At 59.5% G+C, this 24224-nt stretch overlaps 1 protein-coding gene across 1 annotated transcript; it reads right to left on the minus strand.

Annotated features, from left to right (window-relative positions):
- Window positions 1–447: 447 nt before the first annotated feature.
- On the minus strand, window positions 448–22136 carry ITGA5 (integrin subunit alpha 5). Its single transcript, XM_037514911.2, has 30 exons — window positions 21913–22136; window positions 15612–15742; window positions 14382–14494; window positions 14153–14273; window positions 13912–13973; window positions 13780–13825; window positions 13386–13511; window positions 13118–13162; window positions 12940–12983; window positions 10614–10670; window positions 10381–10433; window positions 9877–10085; window positions 9435–9626; window positions 9125–9170; window positions 8878–8979; window positions 8629–8684; window positions 8350–8504; window positions 7903–8040; window positions 7720–7787; window positions 6935–7085; window positions 6761–6853; window positions 6540–6619; window positions 6346–6426; window positions 6142–6247; window positions 5631–5783; window positions 4774–4860; window positions 4547–4660; window positions 3869–3970; window positions 3173–3295; window positions 448–2552 (listed from the first exon to the last, which is right to left on the minus strand). The coding sequence occupies exons 1-30, from the start codon at window positions 22119–22121 to the stop codon at window positions 2469–2471; spliced, it is 3147 nt and encodes a 1048-aa protein (XP_037370808.1). The 5' UTR covers window positions 22122–22136; the 3' UTR covers window positions 448–2468.
- Window positions 22137–24224: the final 2088 nt, after the last annotated feature.

Genomic DNA, 24224 nt, shown 5'->3' on the forward strand with positions numbered 1-24224 from the left:
CTCAGAGGTACAGGCACGCTCCAGAGACACACCCCGGTCACCAGCCCGAGGCTCACAGCCCACTTTCCCTTCCTCATTTCCTTCTCACAGACGAGTGAGAAACCTCAGATCTGGCGCCTGGAGTTTGGCTGATGCCAGTCCTGCCCCTCCCCCAAGGGGGGGCGATGGGATTTTCCTTCCTTGAGATTCCCAATGCCGTGTTTTGCCACAGCTGCCAACTGGGGAATCCTGCTCTTTGCCTTATCGGTCTTGCCAGCCCCTCTTCATTCGTGGGTTCTGTCCATCAGACTAGCCCTGGTGGTAGGGGAAGGGCAGAAGGTGGATCTCATGCGCTCCCTTCCCCAAATTCCCCTCAGTCCGCGACTGCTGCCCTCTGCAGGCTGCTTTGGGCCTAGCAGGTGAGACGGGAGCTCGGGGCCTCTGCCTCTGACCCTGACCCTTGCAAGCAGCTCCCACAACCTCCTCCTTCCTCTGGCTGCAGGCAAGGGCAGCTGTGGAGGCGACTCTAGGGGCCTCTTCGCCTTTATTTCTCACCAAAGACCCAAACCCTATGGCGTGTGGTTTAAGAACGAGAACTTTCACAGTCAAGGCTGGGCAGTCACCACGTGACCTCGGGAGAGTTACCACCCCCCGGGCCTTAATTTCCCCTCTTGGTGGTGGTTGACAGCGCCTATTTCACAGGATTGCTGAGCGACATTCAATGAGAGAACCACGGAAAGCATTTAACACCCCTTCTGCCACCCGCATACAAGATGCAACAAAAGCAAAACAAAACCTGACTTTCTCCTGACTTAGTTCTGTGGTGTCACCACTGGGACATCGTCCATTATCCTGACTTAGGGAAAGCCAGAGCAGCCTTCCGGACCAGCGCCTCCTACTTGGACCTCCCTTTCCTTATTCTTGCCTAATCCTCAAGTCTGCAGAGAAGGGATTCCTTTCCCTGCCCCGAAGGTGTTGGGTGGGGGCCGGGTGACAGGCTCGCAGTAGGCAAGTCCCCCTTCTCTCCTCCAGGGGCTCTATCACTGAGCAGAAGGGAATGCAAACACTGATCCTGGGGGGTCATACTCCTGGCTCCCGGTGGGAAGAAGCTGTGAGAAAGCCATTTCCAATCCACCACGCCATGTGGTTTCAGGATGGGTTTAAAGAGTGGGATAAGGGCCTCCCTGGTGGCGCAAGGGTTAAGCACAGCACCGTGAAGCTGTCCGCAGCCTCTGCAGCACACGTTAGGTCCCTGGCCAGAGAGCTATCTGCATGGCACAGCAGACCTCACCTGTCTGGCCCATTGCTCCCCTCAGCAGTGTACTTTGGTTGTTCTGCCTGTTCTGATCCCCACTCTGTCTCTGGTGAATCTGCTCACCCCCGCACCTCTGGCCTGTACCCCAGTTCTTGTGTGCATAAATAAATAAATAAATCTTGGGGAAAAAAAGAGTGGGATAAGACACAGATTCCAGCTCTGGTCAGTAGGGGCGCCGGGCCGGGTTTATTGCACTTGCAACAGAGTTTAAATAAGTCCCGGGTGTCCCGAGCTGAGGTGAGGGGAGGGGTGGACAGGAAGAGGAGGGGCAGCATCAGTGCAGCTGGTGGGCAGAACCTAAATCCTGCAGGCCCGGGACAGAGCACTCCCCTTACTCCAGGGAACTGGGAGGGCCTGTGTCTGGCCAGGCTGAGGTTCCAGAAATGTTGCCATCATGGTCTCTTCAGGGTCCTGGGCAATTTCTGATTCCTCCCGAGTCAGGTGTGGGTTGGGCCTCCAGGCCCAGGTCTTCTGGAGCAAACTCAATGTAGTCCTGGACACGGCTGGTTAAGTTACAAAGTTTGCATCTGGGGGTTCACTCGTAGGTCCCAGGTTCAGTCTGGCCCCATTAGAGTTCTGGTTCCCCTTCGAGTTGGTTCTGGGCCAGCATCGATCCTTGTTGGGGATTCTCTCCTGAGCTCGGCGTGGGGCACCGTCCGTCGTTAGTGTTCCTTGTTGGCCCGCCAGGGTGGGGGCTGTCCAGAGCTGCCAGATCTCACTCCCCAGGGTTCAGGTTCTTCGCTAGGGGCTTTGTGTGGATCTCTGGCAAGGCTAGGGACAAATCTTTGCAGGCTGGAGCTGAACAGGAAGTCCCGGTGACACATCTGGCCCAGAGAACTGGGGCTGGATTTCCCAGTTATGGTTCCAAGTTGTTTTTAGGAAACTCTCTCCAAAATGCAAAGGCTGCAGGAGGCTGTGGCCTCTGTCCCTGGATCTGAGTTCCCCCATTCATGAGGAGGGCATGTGTAAACAAGGGTCCTTCACAGTGCATGGGGGGAGGGGTCCCCAGCTCCTCACCTCCCCGGCTCTGGCCCTTCAAGTATGTCTCTGGGCTGGGGAGAAATTTCTCCCTGGCCCTCAGCACCTTCAGGAAGCACCCAGCCCCCTCCCTTTCAGTAGACTGAGGGTGTGGGGGACTGGGCCTTCAGGACTGGGATTCTGGGATTGGGAGGAGTCAGGCATCAGAGGTGGCTGGAGGCTTGAGCTGAGCTTTTTCCATGGCGGTGCCGTATGGGAGGGAGCGTTTGAAGAATCCGAGCTAATGAGGGGGAAGGGGGGGGGAGAGTTTAGATACACTGGCTCCCTCTTCTCTCCAGATCTTATTCCAAGATGAAATGAAGAGGATTCAATGCTCCCAGCCTCCCTCTGGCAGAAGACCTCTCCAGGAGGTCCAGTGGGCGAGGACGGCTAACGCTGGGCTGCTTAGGTCTATGGGGGTTTTTCATCAGTGCCATAGAAATGCCCTCACTTTGCCAGGGATGGCAAATAGGTTTGAACCCAAGCCAAGTTGGATTGCTTAGCAGCAGCTGCCTCTTGAGAAGGATTCTGAGGCCACTGCTAGGGTATGGTCAATTAGTGATGGCTGTCACCTTGGAGGAAGAGACAGCATAGATGCTACATATTTGCAACCTGCAGGTAATAGTGATTTGCAAGTATAGGCAAGCCTGTAAGTTTCTGAGTCAAGAGACTTTCTAAGCCAGGGCTATAGAATGAAGGGAAGGATCCCAGAGGCAGGGTCAAGATGGGAGGCATGAGGCCAGGGCACAGATAGGGGCACATGCCTACAAAACTGGCCTGGAAATAGATACTCGGGACTATATTGGGTTGGGGGACAGCCCGAGGACAGGCTGGCCCGGTCCTGGATAGGATGTGGCTGACCTTGTAGAGAATGTAGATGAGCAGACCGAGGAGCAGGAGACCGAAGAGGACGGCTAGGATAATGATCCACAGCGGGACACCCTGGCTGCCCTCTGCCTTGATCCACTGCACAGCCGTGGCCACCTGGGGAGCAAGTCAGGAATGGTCACTGAAAATCCATTAGTTCTTCCACCCTGTACTTGGTTTCTATTTGCTGTTGAACCCAGGCCTAATCTCATCTTCCATTTTGTGCTAAGAGAATTCTGAACTTCAAAAGTTAAGTTCCAATAATGTGCATTATTGTCTCTGACTTTTGGGGCTTTGCACCTGCTAATGCCCTCTCAGCAGAGAGGATTCCTTTCCTGATTGGTTAGTCTAGTAGTTCCTATTTATTATATCATCAGGCTAGAGCTTAAACATCGCCTCTTCCAGAAAGCCCTTCCTGGCTGTGAAAGGTAGTGTTCAAGTGCACCTGTGATGTGTCCCATGAACACCCTCACACCTGTTGCGCCCCTGTCGCTGCCATTGGGAGATGAACACTGCTGGAGCGAAGACACCCTGTCCCGCTTGCTTACCATTCTATGCCCAGCACCTGGCACAGATGCTGAGTAATATTAGTTACAGCGATAAGGCCAGTCCCACCCGGTCCCTGTCCTAGGGTCAGGCCTGGTTCTGAGTCCTGTCTTCCGTGGCCCAGACCTCTGGTCCTGAACTTACCTGAAGTTCCTTTCGAGGAAGCTGCCGCGGCAGGATTCGGTAGGGCATCTTCAGGGCCTCATACACAGCTTCACACTGCAGGTTAAACGTCTGGTGCTCTCGCTGCGGGGGAGGGAAAGGTGTTCAGGGCAGCCCCTCTTGGGGGAGCTAGAGGACATGGGGGCCCCCATGTTCTGGAACAGGTCATAATCTTTCCCAATTTTGGACTCATTCCCCCCTGAATCTCCACGTTCCTTATAAAAGGTAATAAATGTATGATTAAATAAGTAGAATGGACTATTGCATAATTAGATGACTGCTTGTTCAACAATATTTTTTTGAGTCATTAACGTGGGTCAAGCACCCGAGACAATGGCTGGCTGGTTGCATACGCTCAGTGAAGGGCTCCTTTTACTGTTCCTGCGCCTGCCTGCCTGCCTCTTCCGTCTCTGTTGTTCTATCCTGCTTGCACACCCAGGGCCCTCCAAACTCTCCTTCTCTGAACGGTCCAGGAAAGAGAGGCTGTCACTCCAGTGCGGCCACTAGGTGGTGCCGGAGACTCACAGCCCTGTCTACACAAGGGGAGGGAGGGGAGCTGGCGCGCCCGGCTCTCATTCCCAAAGGCCGTGCTAGGGTGTGGGGAAACAGAGGGTCAGCCAGGCAGGGTCGGAGGTCAGGGCTGAGGGAAGGTGTCCTCACATGCAGGAAGGTTTTGGCCCAGACTCGAAAATGCAGTTGCAGACTGCGGCTTTCCTGCCGGTGCAGCGGCCCCAGCTCACAGCGCAGCGTGAAACACTTGGCTTCCGGGCATTTCTGGGAAGGAAAAAAGTCTTGAATCCACAGTTTTGCTTCTCTGGTGGCTCTGAGAACCCAATCCGGTCAGGGCTTGCACCCTCAAGGTTTACACGCCGCCCAGCGCCGCTCACCAGGATCTTGGGCCCGGCGGGGGCAGGGCCCCGGTGCGGAGCCTCCCGGCGTTGCAGCTGGTGGTGCTGAGAAGCCTCTGGATCCAACTGCAAGAGGAAAGAGACCCTTAGCTGCCTCTCCCTCCTCAATGCAGCATCTAAGTCATCTACGCCGGGGCTCGGAGTATTCCAGAGCGTGGATCCTTTCATCCATCCAGCTCGCCACCTCCTGCGCCACGGCACCAAGCTCGGCATTGAAAAATGGGAACGAATTAAACTTGGTCCTTGGGGTTTACGTGGAATAAATAATTAGGGGGCCTCCCTGGTGGCCCAAGGGGTTCAGTCTCAGCACTATGAAGCTATTGGCAGCCACTGTGGCATGAACTCGATCCCCGACCAGGGAGCTGACCCACATGGCGCAGCAGACCTCTCCTGTCTCCTGGCTGCTCCCCTCAGCAGTGTACTTCGGTCAGTCTGCCTGTTCTGCTCCCCACTCTGTCTCTGGCGAGTCTCCAACCCCCGGCACCTCTGGCCTACACCCCAGTTCTTGTATGCATAACTAAATAAAGTAAATCTTAGGAAAAACAAAACAGGCATTGGGACTCAGGGGAACGGGTCTGAAGAAGGCTCCCCAGAGGAGGTGGCGTAGAGCTGGGCCCCATGTGAGCGCCAGGGGGAGAAGAGAGAGGAGGAGATTTCAGTATAGAAGAATATTTCAAGTATATAAGAATCTTCTTCCCTCCTGGGACCGGGACCCCTTCCAGTGGCCTCCCTCCCAGCTCGGGCACATCCTCACTGGCTCTTCCAGGCCTCCAGGGACCTCCCCACCCTCTCAGGCTTGCGCCTCAGAACCTGCCCGCTCCCCCGGTCAGCCTCACCTTCAGACCCTGCAGGTTGGGGGGGTGGCTGGCGGTGCAGTTGCTGAGCCCCGTGACCCTGGTCACGTAGAGGAGCTGCTGGTCTTCCAGGGCGAGGGGGCAGCTGAGCTTCAGCACGCCCCGGCTGATGGAGCTAGGGCCCTGGTTGATGAGCTGCAGAGGGGAGAGCACAGCCATCACCAGGAGAAGGGGGCGACTGTGCCCGCGAAACCCTGGTCACCACAGCCCCTCTGCCCAGCGGGGAGTCTCCTCCCTCAGGAGTGAAGGAGGGAACCAGGGAGCAGAGACAAGAGGCCCCCAGTCAACACTTTGGATGGCGGCTCCACCTTCCTTCCCAGGTCACCCCGTTGGCCTGTGGCTCACACCTCCCAGCCCAGGCCTTTGCAGGCCACTCCCTCCGCCCCCTCTTTTTCTCAGCCCCCCCACCCTGGTCCCAGCCATCTGTAATTCCTACTAGCAAATCCTGCTCCCCGTTCATTCCCACCTGGGGCCCAGCCTCTGTCCCCCTCACCTCGTAGACATGGTGGACGGCAGGGCCCACGTCCCCCTCCTCCTGGGGCTGGTCTCGGGGATGCCAGTCGCTCACGGGGAACAGCACTGCCTCAGGCTTGGAGACACTAGGAGGAAGGCGGTTTAGAGACCCCATAGCATCCTTTCCTGGAAATCTGTCTCCCCTGCCAGAAGGGCCCCATTTTGTCCAGGCACCCACACTGACCCGTTGAGGGAGACCTGGGCCTGAGCCTCCACTGAGAGCCGGAAGGAAACCACGTCACTCTGCGAATTGTTGAGATTCTTGCTGTGGGGAGGGAAGCAGGTGGCGCTGAAGACCAGCCAATGAAAACTCAGGGGGGAGGCTTCGCCCCTGCTGTCCCGCCCTCTCAGCCAGACCCCAGCTCAGCCACTCCCTACCTGAGGATCTGGAAGTCAAACTGGATGGTTTTCTTGGAGTCCCGGAGATGAGGGACTGTGAACCGAAGGCCACCCCAGAGCTGAGGGGCAGGCAGGGAGAAGGGGGGCTGTTACACAGCTACACTGGGCATTTGTCTCACCCCAATTTGCACCCTCCGGCCCAGTCCCACAGCCCTGCTCTGGCCAGGCTAGTCACGGTCCTCTCTCCTGCCCAGACTTACATTGGCTCCTGCCTTCATGGGGTTGCCCAGGTCACACACCAGCAGGCGGCTCTGGTTCACGGCAAAGTAGTCACAGCTCAGGCTGGAGAAATTCTGGAGGAGGCGCATGCCCAGGTAAGGGCTTGGTGTCCTCGAGGGGCTCCCTCCCAAGCCCAGTCCAGGGTGCCCTCTCACCCCTGGATGTCTGACGAGCCCCGAGTACTCAGCCTCTGGAGGAGCTGTCACTCGAAGCTCAGCCTCGTAGGCGCCGCCCTCACCCACGTTCTGGGCGTGGAAAGTTAGGTTCAGGGAATTCTTGTCACCTAGGTACACGCGGTTCTGCTCCCTGGAGGGGTGCACAGCATAAGGGTGTAGGGGAATCAACCCCCAAACAGAACAATGGACCGTCATAGTCATCATAAAGAAATAATAACAGAGGGCCTCCCTGGTGGCGCAGGGGGTAAGTCTCAGCACTATCAAGCCATCGGCAGCCTCTGCAGCACGAGTTCGATCCCCGGCCAGGGAGCTACCCACAGGGCGCAGCAGACCTCTCCTGTCTCCCCGCTGCTCCCCTCAGCAGTGGATTTCAGTGGATCCGCCTGTTCTGTGCCCCACTCTGTCTCTGGTGAATCCTCTCACCCCCGCACCTCTGGCCTGTACCCCAGTTCTTGCATGCATAAATAAATAAATCTTTAAAGCAATAAGAAATAATAACAGACCCCACTGACAGAGTTCCAACTATAATGACACACATTAGGCTCGACGCTTCCTTTAATGCTTCCAGAAAGCTAGGGGAGCAGAAGCTGGGATTCACTGCTGTTCAGGTGAAGCTCCGAGAACCAAGTCACTCCCTGAGGCCACACAGCTGGCTAGCACATCCTTGCTCTGCTTTTCTAGGTGCCAGATGCTCCCAAGACCCATATGGCCTGCGATGGGACTCCGGTATCCGGAACCCCCAGCTGGACGTCAGCCTCACTTACCCAAACACTTCCAGCTGCAGGTCCGGCACGCAGATGTTGTCCTCGCCACAGTCCAGCAGGATCTGAGCCTGGGAAGCAGGGCAGCCGTGAGAGGGGGAGTTAGCCCCCCTGGGCTGTAGGCTCCCCACCCTCAGGCGGGCCCTGCCGCAGGGGCCCGGCCCCCCCTGACCCCCACGTCCTCACCTTGTCCTCTATGCGGCTCTTGCTCTGGTAATGTAGGACTGGCTGGAGGCCGTGGCTGTCCACGGGAGCTTGGGGGTCCAGGGAGAAGTTGAGGGCGATGTGAATCGGGGAGAGTTTGTCCCGGAACTCTGACTCGTTCTAGGACCAGGAGATGGGTCAGGAGTCGACAGACACGGGGGCTCGGTGCCCTGCTCCTCAGCCACTCACGGCTCCCTGCATCTGCTCAGAGTCTGCGAGACTCCACGCGTCCCGGGTGGACGGGGCTCGCTGTTTCAGAGGCCCTGGCGGCTTGGTTCCCCGCTCCTCCCACAGGAGGACCCCTACCTTGGCCCCCCAGAGCCCCAAGCCCTTCACTAGCATTTCCTGGTCTCCTTCCCTCAGGAGGGGCCTGCAGTTCTGCGTGGGTATCCCCCGCCCCAGTGCAGTCTGTTCCCTGCCAGGCCATACCCTGAGGTAGATCTTCATCTCTCTGCAGTCCTCCCGGGCCCCATTCTGGATGAGCAGGGTCTGGATCAGGGTGGGCTGTCTGGAGGCCAGGAACAGTGCCCGCCGTACCCCACCTTTCTGCTTCTGCCAGTCCAACTGCAGCTCCACCGTGAAGCCTGCAGCCAGGATGTACGTTAAGGGGAGACTGTCTGTCCCTCCTGATTTATTCAGAGGCAACAGAGGTCCCCAGCCCCTCCACCCTCTGTCCCAGTGCCTGGGAAATCCAGATAGTTCCCTCACCAATGGAGTCAGGAACGTGTTTTCCAGAAGCGTTGAGGCAGAAACTGAGGTTGATGCTAGAGGAAGACCAAGAAGAAAGTTGGTGATTCCAACCGGAGCAAGCGTCCTGTCTTCCACCTGCCTCCCAGACAGACCCAGACTAGGACACCCTCCTCAGTTCCCTTCCTAAGGCAGACCTGGTCCCCCGACGCTCCCCCAGCACAGGCTGCGGTACCCCAGACTTGGCCCTGCAATCTGGGCTCAGCTCACCAGGCCACGGGGTTCCCCTCCAAACTGCAGCTGCGCTCCTCTGGGTTGAACATGGCTGGGAAGATGGTGAGGGAGGCACTGGCAGACACGATGGGGCGACCCCTGCCAAGAGTGGGTGTAGGGTTAACAGAACTCAGAACTTGGGCACAGAAAGCTGAGGCCCAAGCCTCAGGTTTTCCCAACTTCAGCCCCATTGGGAACTATCCCAGTTTCCACTTCCCTGGCTGCCCCCACCGGGAGTTCATACCTGTACATCACAGCCTTATCCACGCCAAAGGACCCCACAATCAGATCTGCAAGAAGTCAAGAAACTACCCCTGAGGCAAGCCCCAAATCAGGACCCTTCCTAAAGCCCCTTCTGGTTTCAGGGCAAGGCGGCGGCAGTGAGAGGACACCGCCACCTGCTGGCGACGTCTCAGCACCGCACCCAGGAGCTCAGCAGACAGGGAGGGCGGGCTGGTGAGGGTCTGGACCCTGGAATCTGGGAATTCCAAGGTGAAAGGGGCCTCGAAGGTGAAAGGGGCCCAGTGCACAGCTCCCCAGGGCACCTAACTCACCAGGATATCCGTTGCCGTCCAAGTCGCGGCCTCCTCGAAGGGCAGAGCCAAAGAAGTCGGGGCTGTGGCCAGGGGCCCACAGGGGCAGCAGGACCTGGGAAGGCTTAGAGCCCAGCCCTCCGGGGCTCCCGGGGAACACAAACACAACTCCCTGCTGGGTCTCCCCTCCAAAGGGAGCCCCGATGGCCACATCTGCAAGAACACAGCGCACAGCAGTCAGCAGGCCAGGAATTCCAGAGTCTGAATTTCTACCACCGCCCCTGGGGCCCAGATCCGTCACCCAGAGTCCCCAGGATTGTCATTTGTTCAAACCCCAAGGCTCAGGCATTGGGTCGAAGGTCTAAGCATACGCTTGGGGGTCACCATCAGTCTGGGCATCCTCGCCTCCCCCAACCCCGTCTGACCCAGGCCCCTGGTTGCTCCTCCGCTCCTTGGTTCTCACCATTGTAGCCATCCTGGTCTAGGTCCCCCAGGGGGGTCAAGGAGCTGCCAAAACGGCCAAACTCATCATGGCCAGTGAGGGTGAGGGTGGGTGTGGGCTCCATGCCCGCCGGGTGCTGCAGGTAGATGTAGACTCTGCCGACCTCCTGCGGCCGCCCGTCGGCTGTCCGCGCCATGAGCAGGGGTGCCCCCACCAGCAAGTCATCCAGCCTGGGGGGCAGGGAAACCCAGACACCCTGAGGCCTGGTCTCGCTCCGCCCCTGCCCAATCCCAGAGCAGGAGCGGGACACCCTGGCATCCTGCAGCCCAAGCTCCCGCCCACGACCTGAGGTCTCCTGGAGTGGGGCTGTCAGCTCTTCCCTTGCTCATGGAAAGTAAACGCATGAATGAGCAGGACCCAGAAAAAAAGCCTGGAAAGAGCTTTCCTTCCTTTTCCTGTCTCGCCCCTACTCTTCCCCCCTGGTCTGGGAAGGGATCATGGTGCGAGTCCTTTCTCACTACTCACCCGTCCCCATTGACGTCCGTGGCAGCCACTGCATAGCCAAAGTAGGAGGCCATCTGGGGGGGAGCACAGGGTCAGAACGAGGGGGTCAACAGGCAGGACCAACAGGGCTGATCAGAGACTCACAAGAGGGAGGTTAGACAGTCCGGGGAGCTGAGAATTTGGGCTGCTGAGCTGACTGGGTCGGGGCTGGGGCTTGGCTGGCAGAGGGCCACGCCAGGGTGCAGAGTGCTCACCTGTTCCCCTGAGAAGTTGTAGAGGGATCGGATGTCTGAGCCATTAAGGATGGTGACCTGGGGATGAGGAGATATGGTCGATCCCGGACTCCCAGACCACCCGGGGACGCAGGGGAGAGGGGCAGAGGATCCTAGGGGTAGGCACTCTCTGGGGACCACTTGCCCCCAAATCTCCCGGGCTTTGCCTTCACGCTCCCCTCTCTCCACTGTGCTCCCCTCTCTCCACTGCGTGTCTCCATCCCAAGGCAACGTCACTAGTTTTATCACTCACCAGCTACTGGCAGATGAACTTATCTGGCCGCTGCCCATCTCAACACACCAGGGTGAAGATTAGTGGGGGCAGGAACCGGACCTTGTTCTTTGTTTCCCCCCCAGAATCTAAAGTAGTTGCTGGGGAGCAGAAACACTCGATAATTATCAGCTGCACGACCGGATGCGTGCCCGGAGCCCGGTCATGCTCATCCTCCGGCCACACTGGCAGCACCCCGTGTTCTCTCTCAGCAGTGCGCCCACCGCCCAGCCGCTGGCTCCCTGCTCCGCCGGCTTCCCACGCGGGCTACTGTTACTTGGGTGCTACTCCTGGAGCTGGCCGTCCCTTGGCCAACTCCAGCCTTGGGCATGCCCTCGGCCTCCCTTCCCCTGCCCCAGCAAATGGACTGAGGGGAGCCTAGAAGGACACCCCTGGCTCCCCAGCAACCACTGTTCAATGTCTCAACTTCCTGGTTGGTCCTCTGAGGCCCTGGGGAATCTGGCCCCGACCTTTGGCTCAACCTTTTCTTATCCTCTGCAGCCTCTGTCAGCCCGCGAGCCTGCCGCTCTGGGCACTGCGTTTATCGCCGTTTACTTCAGGACCTTTTCTCATGTCCCCACTAGGAGACTCGGCCTTCACCTTCACCGATCCTTCCCAGAGCCTCCTCTGATCCAGCCCCACAGTGGAAAGGTTATTCCTTCCCCTAAATTGCTAGATGGCCTCAACTGCTCTTCGAACATTTATCACAGTGCAGGAAGACCGGGCCTCCCTGGTGGCGCAAGGGGTTAAGTCTCAGCACTGTCAAGCTATTGGCAGCCACTGTGAGTTCGGCCTGGCCAAGGAGCTACCCACATGGCGCGGCAGACCTCTCCTGTCTCCCCACTACTCCCCTCAGCAGTGGATTTCAGTAGAGCCACCTGTTCTGCTCCCCACTCTGTCTCTGGTGAATTCTCTCACCCCCTGCACCTCTGGCCTGCACCCCAGCTCTTATATGCACACATAAATAAAAATAAATCTTTAAAAAAAAAAAAGACTGATGTCTTTGGAAGAAGAAAGATCTGATTGGAAATCCCTTTGCAGTCATCACCCGGGTGATCTTAAACAACTTGCGTGGCCCCTGAAAGCCTCAGTTCCTTATGTAGATATATATATATATTTTTTTTATAGAGGCATGTTATTTATTTATTTGTTTGTTTGTTTTGTTTATACAAGCACTGGGTACAGTCAGAAGCACGGGAGGGTGAGAGAATTCACCAGAGCCAGAGCGGGGAGCAGAGCAGGCAGAAGGACCGAAGTCCACTGCTGAGGGGAGCAGCGGGCGGCAGGAGAGGTCTGCGCGGGACCCTCCTCCGGTGGCCGGGGAGCAGCCGGGGATCGAACCGGTGCCGCAGAGGCCACAGGCAGCTTCGCAACCCAGCGCTCAACCACTGTGCCACCGGGGAGGCCCAGTTCCTTATGTATAAAACGTGGGTGACAGTATCTACCCCCATAAGCTTGTTGCACAGAACAGAGGCCATGAGGAGACAGTGCCCGAAGCACAGAGGAGCGGTGAAGAGCGGCTCCACCTTAGATCAGACCCGTGGGGTGTCTCCTTTTACACCCTTAATGAGAGGCACCTTCCGAGATGGAGCGTGATGTCTTATTCATCTTATCTCTTACCTTGCTTCAATAAGTGCTGCTAATTAGCCAAACTGCAGCGGCATCCTTATCTGGATCCTTTTCAAAGCCCTGGTCAAGGTCTAATAATAACAGCTACAGGGTAGTTGCCTAACAGTCCCCAAGTACTTTCACATGCATTATCTCATCTCATCCTGCAAGAGCCTTGGAGGTCAGAACTATTATTATCCCATTCTACAGAGAAGAATGAGGTTAAGCGGGCCTGGGGCTTTTACCGAACGAAGTGGGGTGTAAAGAAATGACACAGTGACACACCCAGAAAAAGTACCTGAATTTGAACCCAGCTCTGACCCCAGCGCCCCGTCCCACCCTGCTTTTGAACCCTCACACGCTACCATACAAGGTTCTCTGTGATGAAGGGCGGCGGGGAGGGGGTGGGGTGGGGGTGGGGGGGCTTACATAACCGTAAGTGAGGTTCCCTTTGGGCACCCCGGCCACAAAGTCTGTGAAGAGAAGAGAGAGTTGTGGGTTGGGGTGGGGATGAAGAGTCGACCAAGAACGGTGTCTCGGTTCCAGGTCTCAGCTCCTGGTTCTCCCTCCGCCCCCTCCCTTGACCCCGGCGTGTGGACACACTCACCTTCTGTGTCATCGCCACTGAATTCGCCCACGGCCACAGAGTATCCTGGAGGGAGGGGTGGGGGGTGGATATTAGGGTTCCTGCTGTGAACCCCTCTGCCCTGGCCTCCCTCCCTCGCCCACCGGGACTGGGCCTTCACAGCCTGCCCACGGCGAGGGAGGCAGAGGGGCTGGGGATGCCGAGGGGGGGCGGCACACACACATGGGGTGAGCAGGGACAAGGGTCCTGCGCTGCTCCGGCTGCCGGTGCCTCCCCCCTTGCTCCTCACCCAGGTAGCTGTCATCATAGATGGAACTGGCCTGGCGAGTCTGCAGCTGCCCCTGCACCAGGTTGATCAGGTACTCGGGGTAGTAGGAGTCTGCAATCTGCTCCTGGGTGGCGGACAGGATCTGGCCTGGGGAGGGCATGAGGATGGGGCGGATGGAGGTGGCCAGGGGTGGGGTGGTGGGGCGGCATTAGGGCTGACTGGATGGGATGTCAGAAATTCAGAAATGTGGTTCATGGAAGGGAAGGTGGTCCAAGAAGACAGGCGAGTCTCCAGAAAGGGAGAGAAGAATCGGAGCAGGGTCGGGGGAGGGCAGATGGTGATCCCAGAGCAGGAGCTGGGGTGGGAGGCCGAGGGCCCAGCCAGGACACTGCAGGGCGGTGGAGGAAGGACTTACCTTGCCAGAAATAGCTTCCTGGGCCTCCCAGAACCACACGCCCAGTCTGGGGGGTAGCGGGGAGGAAGATGTGAGTCCAGCACCTGGTCTCGAGTCCCCTGCACCCCCGCCCACAGCCACTTCCCCTCTCACCTTGGTGAACTCAGCGCTGAAGCCCCCTTGGCAGTAGCCCTGTCCTGCTGCCCAGCTGAAATCTGTGGGGGAGAGGGTGGTGGGAGGGAGCACCACTCGGTGGGCCCGCGGGGGAGAGGGGCTTGGGGAGCCAGGAAAAGGCTGCGGACCCGTGAGCAGAAAGGCTAATGCGGTGCCGGGGCGTGGGGCTCTGAGCGCACCAGAGACGCACAGGAGAAGGCAGACACGGCACGGGCCCTACCTGAGCGGCAAGGCGCATACTCCAGGATGCGGGTGAAGTTGTCCGTGGAGAGGTAGCAGGTGCCCACCGGGTCGTTCAGCGGGTCCTTCTCCGTGCGCCAGCTGTACAGCGGAGCACAGGCCTGGGCCAGGAGTGGGGGCTTCAGCTTGGGTCCAACAGGGCTCTCTCCTCCCTCCCCCGGGCCTGGGCCCCCCCCTAACCCCCCACCACAGAGCCTGGGGCCCCTCACCAAGATGGAGGAGCCATGGGCTCGAACCGTTGCCCCGAACCACTGCAGGGACTTGTACTCCACCGGCTCCTCCCCCTCGGAGCTGGACAGCGAGGACTCCAGGATGCGGGAGCCTTGGGAGAGGACACAGAGGGGTTATGCCCTAGAGCAGGCCCCACCTCAGCCTGGGGGCACCTAAGACCTTGGGAGCTGGGCCCAGGACTGCGGGAGGAGCGGGGAGGGTCTCTGGAGTCTGCTCTGTGCAGGCTGGCTCAGCCCTTCCCTAATGCACACCCGCACACAGAATCTGGGGTCTCTGCGCAGTGTTCCCCTGGTCTCCCTGCCTCCTCACCCAGCAGGAATAGGGCGCTGGAGGTGGGGTGCTGCCAGGAAGACAGTGGGGAACAGGGCGGTGCCCTAGGGTGCATTCTCTGTCCCTGGGCCTGTCTCTCCAAGGGCGCCCGGTCCACCGCTTGCTCACACCCGGGGTCTGCCCCTTCTGTCTCCATTTCTCTCACTGCACCAGACTGTGGGCTCTTTCCCAGCCCCTCTCTGCCCCCCTGGGGCCAGGCTGCTCAGGGTCTTCTCCTCCGGCTCCCCAGAAGGCCACAGTGTCCACCCTTGCATGCTCCCCTTTCTGTCCTCGTCTCACCCCTCTCTCTGTCTGCAGTCACATGCTCAAGTTCATGTCCTCTGCCCACCACTTGCCAGCAGTGTGACCTTGGACAAGTTCCTTAACCATTTCTTCACCTACAGAATGGGGGTGATACTACTTCCTGCAGTCAGGAACTTCCCGAAGTGCTTACAACACAGCGAGGTCTGTGGGGTTGGGAGTTACAGCTCGTCTCCCGCCCCGGCAGCTGCCCCGTCTGCGCCTGCATCTAGTGACCTTGGGGTCCCCGCGGGCGCCCGCCCCCGCCCCCCGCCCCCGGGCCCGCGCAGCCCCAGCAGCCCCGGGCGCACGCCCCGTCGGGGCTCGGTGGCAAGAATCAAATCTCCGTGTGACTCTCCCCGTCTTTGTCTGTTCCTGCCCTGGCCTCCCTGAATTGTGGGTGATTCAGGGGAAATGAGAGCCACATGTTTCTGAATCATGCCCGCCCTGCTTGGCCGGAGCCGGGCCGGGAACGCGGCGCGAGTGCCACGGGGGCCGCGCTCGCTGCAGCAGGAGCCCCGAGAGTCGAGGGGCGCGCGCCCCGGACCGGCAGGCCCCCCCCCCCCCCCCCCCCCGCTTCCCGGGACCCCAGGGCTCACCTTTGCTGTCAAATTCAATGGGGGTGCACTGTGCCGGGCTGGTGCCCCAGGGACAGAGGTAGACAGCGCCCCCCTGCAGCACGCCCGGCTGGCTCGTGTTGGCCTTGGGCGCTCCCACCAGCACGCTGACCCTGTGGGGGGCAGGAGGGGCATTCAGGGCGGCTCCAGGCCCCTCTCCCAGGCCAGGCCCACAGGACCCAGGCCTCGGCGTGGGGCTGGCTGGGGGCGGGGTGGATGCCCCCTGGTTGTATTTATATCTCAGAGGATGCCACGGATGCCGGAGGCACCGGGCTGGAGTCAGGCGGTCCCCATGTGCCGCTGTCACTAACAAGCCCTCTCCTCTTGCAGCAGGCTCCCCTTCTCCTAGGGCCCCCAGTTGTTGTAGAGAGGGGAACCAGAGTCAGGGCTGGGCTCAGGGAGAGGGGCTGGGGGGGTCCAGAGGCCTGCTCCTCCGTCCTCCCGATGGCCGCACAGTCCCCTACCCGCTCACCTAGCCTGTCCCTGTCTGTCCCGAGCCAAAGTCCTTCCCTGGGCCAAGACCCAGGCGTCCGGCTGCCCAGCCCCGGGGCGTGTAGGAGGAAAATGTGAGTCTTGGAAATCGGGCAGAAGAAGCCGGGAGAGGAGCCGGAGGGTGGTGAAAACAGCTTGTTCCCTTGGGCCTGGGCCTGCCCTCACCCTGGGCCTGCTGCGGACCTCCTGCCATGACTGCTGGCTGGTCTCAATCTCCACCCCGGAACCCACCGCCACTCCCACAAGTCTCAATTCAGATCCTCTTCTACTGAGGTCTTGGTTCTGAGCTTGGTGCCTCTGTTCCCCACGAGACTATGAGAAGGCTGACGGGCCCCACCTAACAGAGGAGTGGGGAGGAATTGGGAGTTTAGGTCCTGGGCAATCCCCTGCCTTCAACTCTGCCTGTACCAGTCCTGGGGCCCTTGCCTTCAAGGCCTCTGCACAGCTGTCAGCCCTCTTGGCTTTCTCCCGCAGGTCTCCCTGAGGTCCGCATCCAGGGCCACGGCTGCCGTCGACCCCAGACCCAGACCTTGGGCCGGTGTCCCTGCGGGCCTTGGGACATATAATCTCCTCCCATTTCTGCCTTTTTGTGCTACTACTTTTTGTTGTTGTTAAGAGTTATTTATTTATGCATGCAAGAAAAGGGGGTATAAGTCAGAGGTGGGGGTGGTGGTGGTGAGAGGACTCACCAGAGACAGAGTGGGGAGCAGAACAGGCAGATCTACTGAAACACACTGCTGAGGGGAGCAGCGGGCGAGTCAGAAGAGGTCTGCTGCGCCATGTGGGTTGCTCCCTGGCCAGCCGGGGATCGAACTCATGCTGCAGTGGCTGGCAGTAGCTTGATGGCACTGTCTTTAACCCCTGCGCCACCAGGCAACCCTGGTGCTACCTCTTGATCTCTGCCCCATGGCTGCTTGCTCTTTGTTTTGGTTTTTGGGTTCATTCTCTCTTGATTTCAGAACTTGGGCCTCTCTCCTCCTTCAGCTTTTGGAATACCCACTCTTCCCTGCTCTTTGGGGGGTATTTTCCTTGGCCTCTCACCGGGAAAGCATGGGGAATAATGGTAGAGGACACAAAATATCGGGGTGGGGTGGGGTGGGTGACAAAAGGATAGGGGATGGGAACATCAGAGGGAGCCGGGCGAGGGGAACCGAGGTAAGGAGTGAGGGGTGGTCTGGGAAGGACAGCGGATGAGACTAGAAGAGGGAGAAAGCAGGCTCCTGAGGAGGGGGCCTGCAGGGCTGAGCTCCTGGAGGGATGGGGGTGGGGTGCCAGCCTTAGTTACCCTGGGGACAGGAAATGTTTACTGCCTGTGGCTTCCTGTCTGTTTCCAACCTCTCACTTCTCCGTTTGTCTCCCACCCACCCACCGGGCCCCACGCCTCTCATTTAGGCTTTGCATCCAGCTGGGGAGTGGGAGTTGGCCACTCTGAAGTCAGTTGCCAACTGACAAATCAGGGGGTGGGATTGGTGGTGGCTAGAGGTTGCGTTGCCCCAGGGCTGGGTGGGGGAGAGGAGTGCCAAGTTCCCTTGGCAAGGGCAGCCCTGGAGATCTGAGCTGGTACTGCGGGCTGCTGTGGTGCAGGAGGCAGGGAAAAGATCCCTGGACCAGGCCCTGGGAGTTCTGGGTCAGACACTAGCTCAGGGTGAACTTGGGAGTGCCCCTTTGCTTTCTCAGGTGAAGTTTCCTGGAGCTCTGATACGCTGTTTCCAGGAGAGCACAGGGCTGAGGCCAAGGGACCCTGCTCCTACTCCAACGTGCCCTGCCTGGGGTGCCTTGAATTATCTTGGAGTTTGGCAGGGCTGGGAAGAGAGAGGCCTTACAAAGCTTGTGCACCAGGGGCATCAGCACTGTTGGTTGTGTGGTGGATTCAGAGGTCTTGCATGCAGGCGAGGGGCACAGACCCAGACCTGCCCCCCAGGGGCCTGGCCCTTCCATCCCAGCTGCCCTGTGTCAGTTCAACGGTGCCTTCCCTCACAGCAAGCAAGTCGCTTGGCTCAGGGGCGGCGCATCACACAGCTTATCCAGGTTGTCCCTTAGTCCCTGCTTCCCAAATTGTGCAGCCCTTGGGCCCTCTTTGGGGTCCAAGAAGGTAACAATGGAGGGTCCTTGGGCTATTTTCAATATTTCAGAAAGCCTGACGGAAATCATGCATTTACCTGATAAGGCAGCCTGGGCTAATTAAAACCTCAAGTGTATTTACTTTTGGCTGGAATTATATCAACTCTTGGGGGGAACCTGGTTATCTCATGCTGGTCAGAAGCTCTGATTGGCAGCTCTGGATGTCTTGTTCTAACTTTGAGTTGATAAAAAATAGAAAAAGGGAATTAATTATTCCCTACTAAATGCAGGTCAGCAGATAAACTTTCGAAACAGAGTCCCTGGGAAAAAATAACTGCCATAATTTTTTTTTTTGAGCTTCAGAACCCTGAAATTCTACAGTTGGTCCTTGGCGAGACAAACTGGCTGAAGGTCCCCAAGAAAGCATCTGCTGGCTTGAAGACTTTGGTGTGTAGACCCCTAGGGCTGCCCCGTGGGGTAAGGGAGGCTGGTCTGGTCCTGACCCTCTCTCCGTCTTTTAGAACAATCTCTTTTCCCTGTTTTATATAGAATGCCCTGGTAAGATAGCATTGGAATGGAAAAAAAAGGAAAGAAAACATTTCAATTAAAAAAACTGCTGACCTTGTCCCACGTCGTCATTTTTCCCCCTAAGATTTATTTATTTATGCACACAAGAACTGGGGTACAGGCCAGAGGTGTGGGGGGTGAGAGGATTCACCAGAGACAGCGTGGAGAGCAGAACAGGCTGACAAACCGAAGACACTGCTGAGGGGAGCAGCGGGCGAGACAGGAGAGGTCTGCCTCGCCATGTGGGTAGCTCCCTGGCCAGGGATCGAACTCGTGCTACAGTGGCTGCGGACAGCTTCACAGTGCTGAGACTTAATCCTTTGCACCACCAGGGAGGCCCCCTACATCCTCATTTTGCAGATGGGAAAACTTAGTCCCAGAGAAGTTAAGAAACATGTCCAAAGTCATTCGGAATCCTTTTCAACCTAAGGACCAGCAGTCGGGAATCGTGATTATTAGTGTTCTGGTCTACCCTGCTGCCCGTTGTCCCCCGCTCGCCTCTCCACTATCTCCCCAGCCAGGCTTCTGATTAACCAAGTTCCTGTTCAATACATGGTTATTGTTTGACTCTGTTGGCCTGACAAGGTCAGGGGTGGAAAGTAAGATGGACCAGGGCCCAGGCCCTACTTGGTCAGCAGTGGAGGATACCTTGTTCTGGGTGTCCAGAGCGTTCTCACGGACTATGTCTGGCTGGCTGGGGAGGAGGGGTTGCCTCAGTGTATGGCAATACTAGCGGGAATAAGGAACCTGGCTGTGGCTGGTCCACCATTCAAGTCTGTGCCCTGGGCAATGTCACCTCATCTCTCCAGGGGGTGGGTTCTCCACCCACAAAATGATGGTGTGCCTCTGAATGGCCTCTAAATCAACTTCGATGGCTCCTGAGGTTTTGGCATACATATGGTATACAAACTATGCTTTCTTTACCTAACGCAAGGATTTTTGTAATGAGCCAATGAAAAACTGATGAGGAAGGGTCGAGGACTGAGGGATTCTAATTACTGTCACTGCTACAGGCAAGCACTAAAAGCAAGTAAGAAATGGGGAAAACTTAGACAAAGAACTAGGTGGTATTCAGGGAGGAGAGGAACAGAAAATAACCACCCCGTGTGTCCTTGGTATCGATCCTCTCTCTGGACCAGTATCTTTCCTATAAACGGTCTCCTTTAGTGTTCAGTTCTCAGAACAGCCTCATACATCAGGTGTCTGATTTTCATGAGAAGACTAGGCTCCAAGGTTGAAGGCCCAGCTGTGGGGGCAGGGAGGTCATGGGGCAGGTGGACTATTTAGAGCCCTACTGCAGAGCTTGTTGTCAAGAGAAAATGAAAGTGGGTGGAGTGCAAGCTGGACACCTGGGTTCTCCTGGGAGGAGACCTGAGCAGAAGGAGCAGGGAGAGGGGGACAAGGTGGGTCCCGCTTGAGGAGAGGGCTTTGGAGCTGCAGGAGAGCCACGGGCTGGACAGCTAGGGAACTCGAAGTATGTGAAAGTACAGATGTTTTAGAGGTGGGGCTGGAGGTGTGTCTGTGTGCCTGTGTGCGTGTGTGTGTGTGCATGCATGCGTGTGCACTGGGGGAGTGGGTGATAAGAAAGCTGAAAGCTAGTCAATTACATGGATGCCCTAAGGTGGGGGCAGAGCCCACCCTCCCTCTTTACCCTACTCCACTCCATTAGGGTTGTGGTGAGCAGTTGAGGGGGCCTGGGGGAGGCCCTGCCTGGCAGAGGCTCCAGGCCAGGGTGATGCAATGGGGTTTGGGCAAGAGGCCAGGGGGGGTGGGGTGGGGGTTGGGTGGGGACCTTGAATAGCCTGGAGCCAACAGCTGGGGCCTAACGAACTTTCTTTTATCCCATCCCCAAGTCCTTCAGACAAAGGAGAATTTTGCCCCACTTCCTCTAGTGAATGAAGCTAGATCAGCCCCTTTTCTTCAAAAATTAAAGAAATTGAGTAGAGACCAGGTCACTGTGTCACGTGTAAAAGCAGCTCACCCCTGACAGCGACTGGAGAATCAGACCCTGAGATTCTAGGGGTTGGGGCGGTGGTGGGGGAGCAGGGGAGGCGCGGCCCCCAGAGATGCAGGAGAAAGACAGTTACTCTGGTTATTGTGAAACCTGGCGTGGGGAGTCCCTGGCCCGTGCAGGAGCAGCCGCTTTCCCCTCTGACTTCCCAGCCCCCCGCGACTAAACAAACACCCTTGTTTAAAAAGTTGCTTCGGAGCTGACTCTGATTCCCCCAAGACCTCGGCTGCCCATTTTCCAGGCGCTGAGGTCTGCTTGTCACCCCGCTGAGGGGAAGGAGGACCCAGGATTGAGCCCCAGTTCCCTGCAGGCCTGTGTTCTGAGGCTCCGGAGCCCCGAGGCTGTGTCTCCCCAACTTCCGACCCCAGCCCCCAGAATCCCGGTCTCAGCGCAGCTCCAGCCGACGAGCCACAGGAAATCAGCTTTTCTCTTCCTCCCAGAGCTGGAGGAAGAGGGAAGCCGCCCACCCCCCTCCACGCTCGCGCGCACACACCCCTCCCGACACCCGAGCACCCGCCCCGGGCTGAGCCCGCCCCCAGCCACGGCGCCCCCGAGCGCCGGGGTCCCGGGGCTCCCCAAGCCCCCATCTCAACAGAGCTGGGGGCGGCGGCAGGAGCCTGGGGGGGCGCGGAGAGGGGGCCAGCCGGGTCCTGCTCCCGGGTCTTCCCCCAGTCTGAGCTGAGGGGGGAGGGGAAGGTGAGGTGGCCCCCGTTTAACCTCCGCACCCCTCAGTCTCCACCTTGACGCACAGTCCATTCTGGCTTCGGCCCGTTGCCTCTCAGCACAATGGCCCTCACGGGTCCCGGGTCCCCCAGCGGCCCCCAAACCCTTCCTGGCCTCTGCGCCCCTCCCGTCCCCACCCGTCTCGGCTCCCCGGGCTCACAGACCTCAGCGGGTCCCCCGCTTCGCATTCCCTCGCCCCCTCCCGCCCTGCCCTGCCCAGACTCCCCGGCGTCCAGCTGGCGTCGGGGCCCGCGCGGCGCGGGGCGCCCCCGGCCCGGCCCGGCCCGGCCCCGCCACGCCGGCCGCTGTCCCCCCGCGGCGCGGCCCCCGGCCCCGGCGCGGCCCCCGACTCCGCCTCCCGCCGCGGGCCCCGGGGCTCGGCCGCGCCCCCGCCCGCGCCCGCACCCCGCGCCCGCACCCCGCGCTCACCCGTCGGCGCCGGGCCGGTAGAACTCCACGGCGAAGCCGAAGAAGGAGCCGGGGGGCCCGGCCAGCACCGCCGGGGCCTCGGCGTCCAGGTTGAAGCCCCCGGCCCGGGGCGGCAGCAGCAGCAGCAGCAGCGGCAGCAGCGGCGGGGGGCGCCGGGGGCCCCCGAGCGGCGCGGCGCGGAGCGGGGGCGCGGGCGTGCGGCTCCCCATCGCGCCGCTCCTCCCTGTCCCGGGGCCACCGACCCGGCGCTTCCTAAACCTCCCGGAGGCGAATGACTCAACGCGGGGAGGAGTTTGCAGCCTCGCCGCTGCGCCCTCCCCCCGCCCGCCGGTGGGGTGCGCGGGGGGGCACCCCGGGCCCTCGGGGCGCCGAGCCCGCGCCCCCCACCCCGAAGGGGCGTGGGGGGGCCGCACCTCTTCAGGGCCGGCTCCCCAGCCCGCGCCCGAGGCCGCTAGCCCGGACTGGGCCGGACTGGGCGGGTTGGGGCGCTCCCCCTCCCGCCCCCCCGCCCCCCTCCTCCCTCCAGATGCGCAACGTAAACGCTCGGAAAAGGAGTCGGAAAAAGGGAGCGGAGAATTTCCTAATGAGGGAAGGAATCACCTCTGCGCGCGGAGGGGCCTGTCTGAGTGTGTGGGGTCGCCCTCGCCTGTTCTGGGGCGCGGGACGGAGACTCCGCGGGCGCCGGGCCAGCTGGGATTCCCTCGCCTCCCGGGGCCGCGGGCGCCCCGGCTTCCGCCGGCTGCTCCGGGACGGCCCGGTCTGGTCCAGGACCCAGAAGGACTCCCCAGAGTTGCACCCCTCCCCCCCCACTGCTGGAATTGAGCCTTCAGGAGTTTGGGGCGACTCAGCAGGGGATTCCTGCCCCGGGTCCTCCCCTCCCCGGTGGCCGGCAGGGGAGCCCCCGCGCGCGCCCGCCTGGCAGCACCTGGCAGGGCAGCCTGGAGGGCAGGGAGGTGGGCGCGCCGCGGGGGCTTCCCCACCACCCTGACCTGCTCCCCGCAGACCTGGAGAACTGGGGGGTGGGGCCTTGGTGCCGTCTTGTAAAGAGGCCCAGCCTTTAGGGTTTTTTGTTTGCTTTTTTGTTTTTAGGCTCCGGGAGCTGGACCCCAGGATCCCACTCTCCGTTGAGCCCTCGTGGTTGCAGCGGGAAGGCAGTGACCCCCCGCGCCCCCTTCCCCCAGCCCTGACTCTGGGATGAGATCACCTTTCAGGATTCTAGTCTTTATCTTCGTCGGGGGGAGGGGAGGGGGGCCGAGGGGCTTAGAGTCTCTCCTAACCTCTGCTTTCCAGCCCTCTTCCTGCCTTCTCCCTCCAGGCCCCCTTTCTTTTCAGAATAATCACCCCCAAATCAAACCAGGCTCCTCTCTGCCACCCCCTCCCCGCCACCACACACACCCCTCTCAGACCTAGGGGACTCAGAATAAAAAATGGCCAGAGTCAGTGCTGCTCCCTTGCCAGGAGTCTCCTCCTCTCTGCGGCTCTGCTTCCTGCCCCGAGTCACCCAGCTGTTTCTGGAGCCCCTCTCCAGAGCCAGCTGCGGCCCCAGGGAGAGGCCAGCCAGTCAGCCTGTGGGGGTGCTGGCCCCTAACGCTCTCAGGCAGGCCCGACCTTTCCTTAGGTGGGGAGCCCAGGAACCTCCCAATCTGGATGTTGAGCTCAGCAAAGGCGACCTCTAGGTGAAATGGATTCAGGCCAGGGCTGAGACCCGCTCTGGGAGGAGAGGCTTGCGCTCCCTGCTCAGGAAACACAGCAGAGCACATGTGTGTGACCTGGGGCTCTCCTTTTCCAGCCCAGGCACAAGCTTTTCAGATTTTCCCAGGATTTGGGAGCTTCTGGTGGGGGCAGGGAGGGGTACAGGGAGGGAGGTCTGTGACTCAGCTTCTCCTGGGAGTCTTGTGGGGGACAGGGGACATAGCGTCCTGCCCCAGTCCCGCCTCCCCCTCCCACACCCCCCAGGCTTGGCCAACTCAAACAGGCCCTCTCCCTGCCCATTCTCTGCTCCTGTTTACACCGGGAGCCCCTTAGTCATTCTCTGGCTAGCTGTTCTACTCTCCCCAATATCCCTCCTCTCTTGGCTCTCTCTGCCCTTATAAGTCCTCTCCCCGTGGCCCCAACACCTTCTGCCTTCCCTCGCAGGATGCCTGCCTTTGCCTGGTCCTTCCTTCCTGGGGTCTTGTTCGGCCCTGAACTTGGGGTTCTCTCTCGGTTAGAGCTGTTTCAGCTCAGTCCTCAGGTCTGGAAGCTGCTTTGGAAAGGCCAGCCAGGAGGAGGGCCTCGGAGGTCCTCAGCCCAGCCCTCTCTTTCAGAAGAGG

This window comes from Talpa occidentalis, unplaced genomic scaffold (assembly GCF_014898055.3).
Source record: "Talpa occidentalis isolate TD23 unplaced genomic scaffold, MPIMG_talOcc4v2.1 talOcc4.16, whole genome shotgun sequence".
Classification (NCBI taxonomy): Eukaryota; Metazoa; Chordata; class Mammalia; order Eulipotyphla; family Talpidae; genus Talpa; species Talpa occidentalis.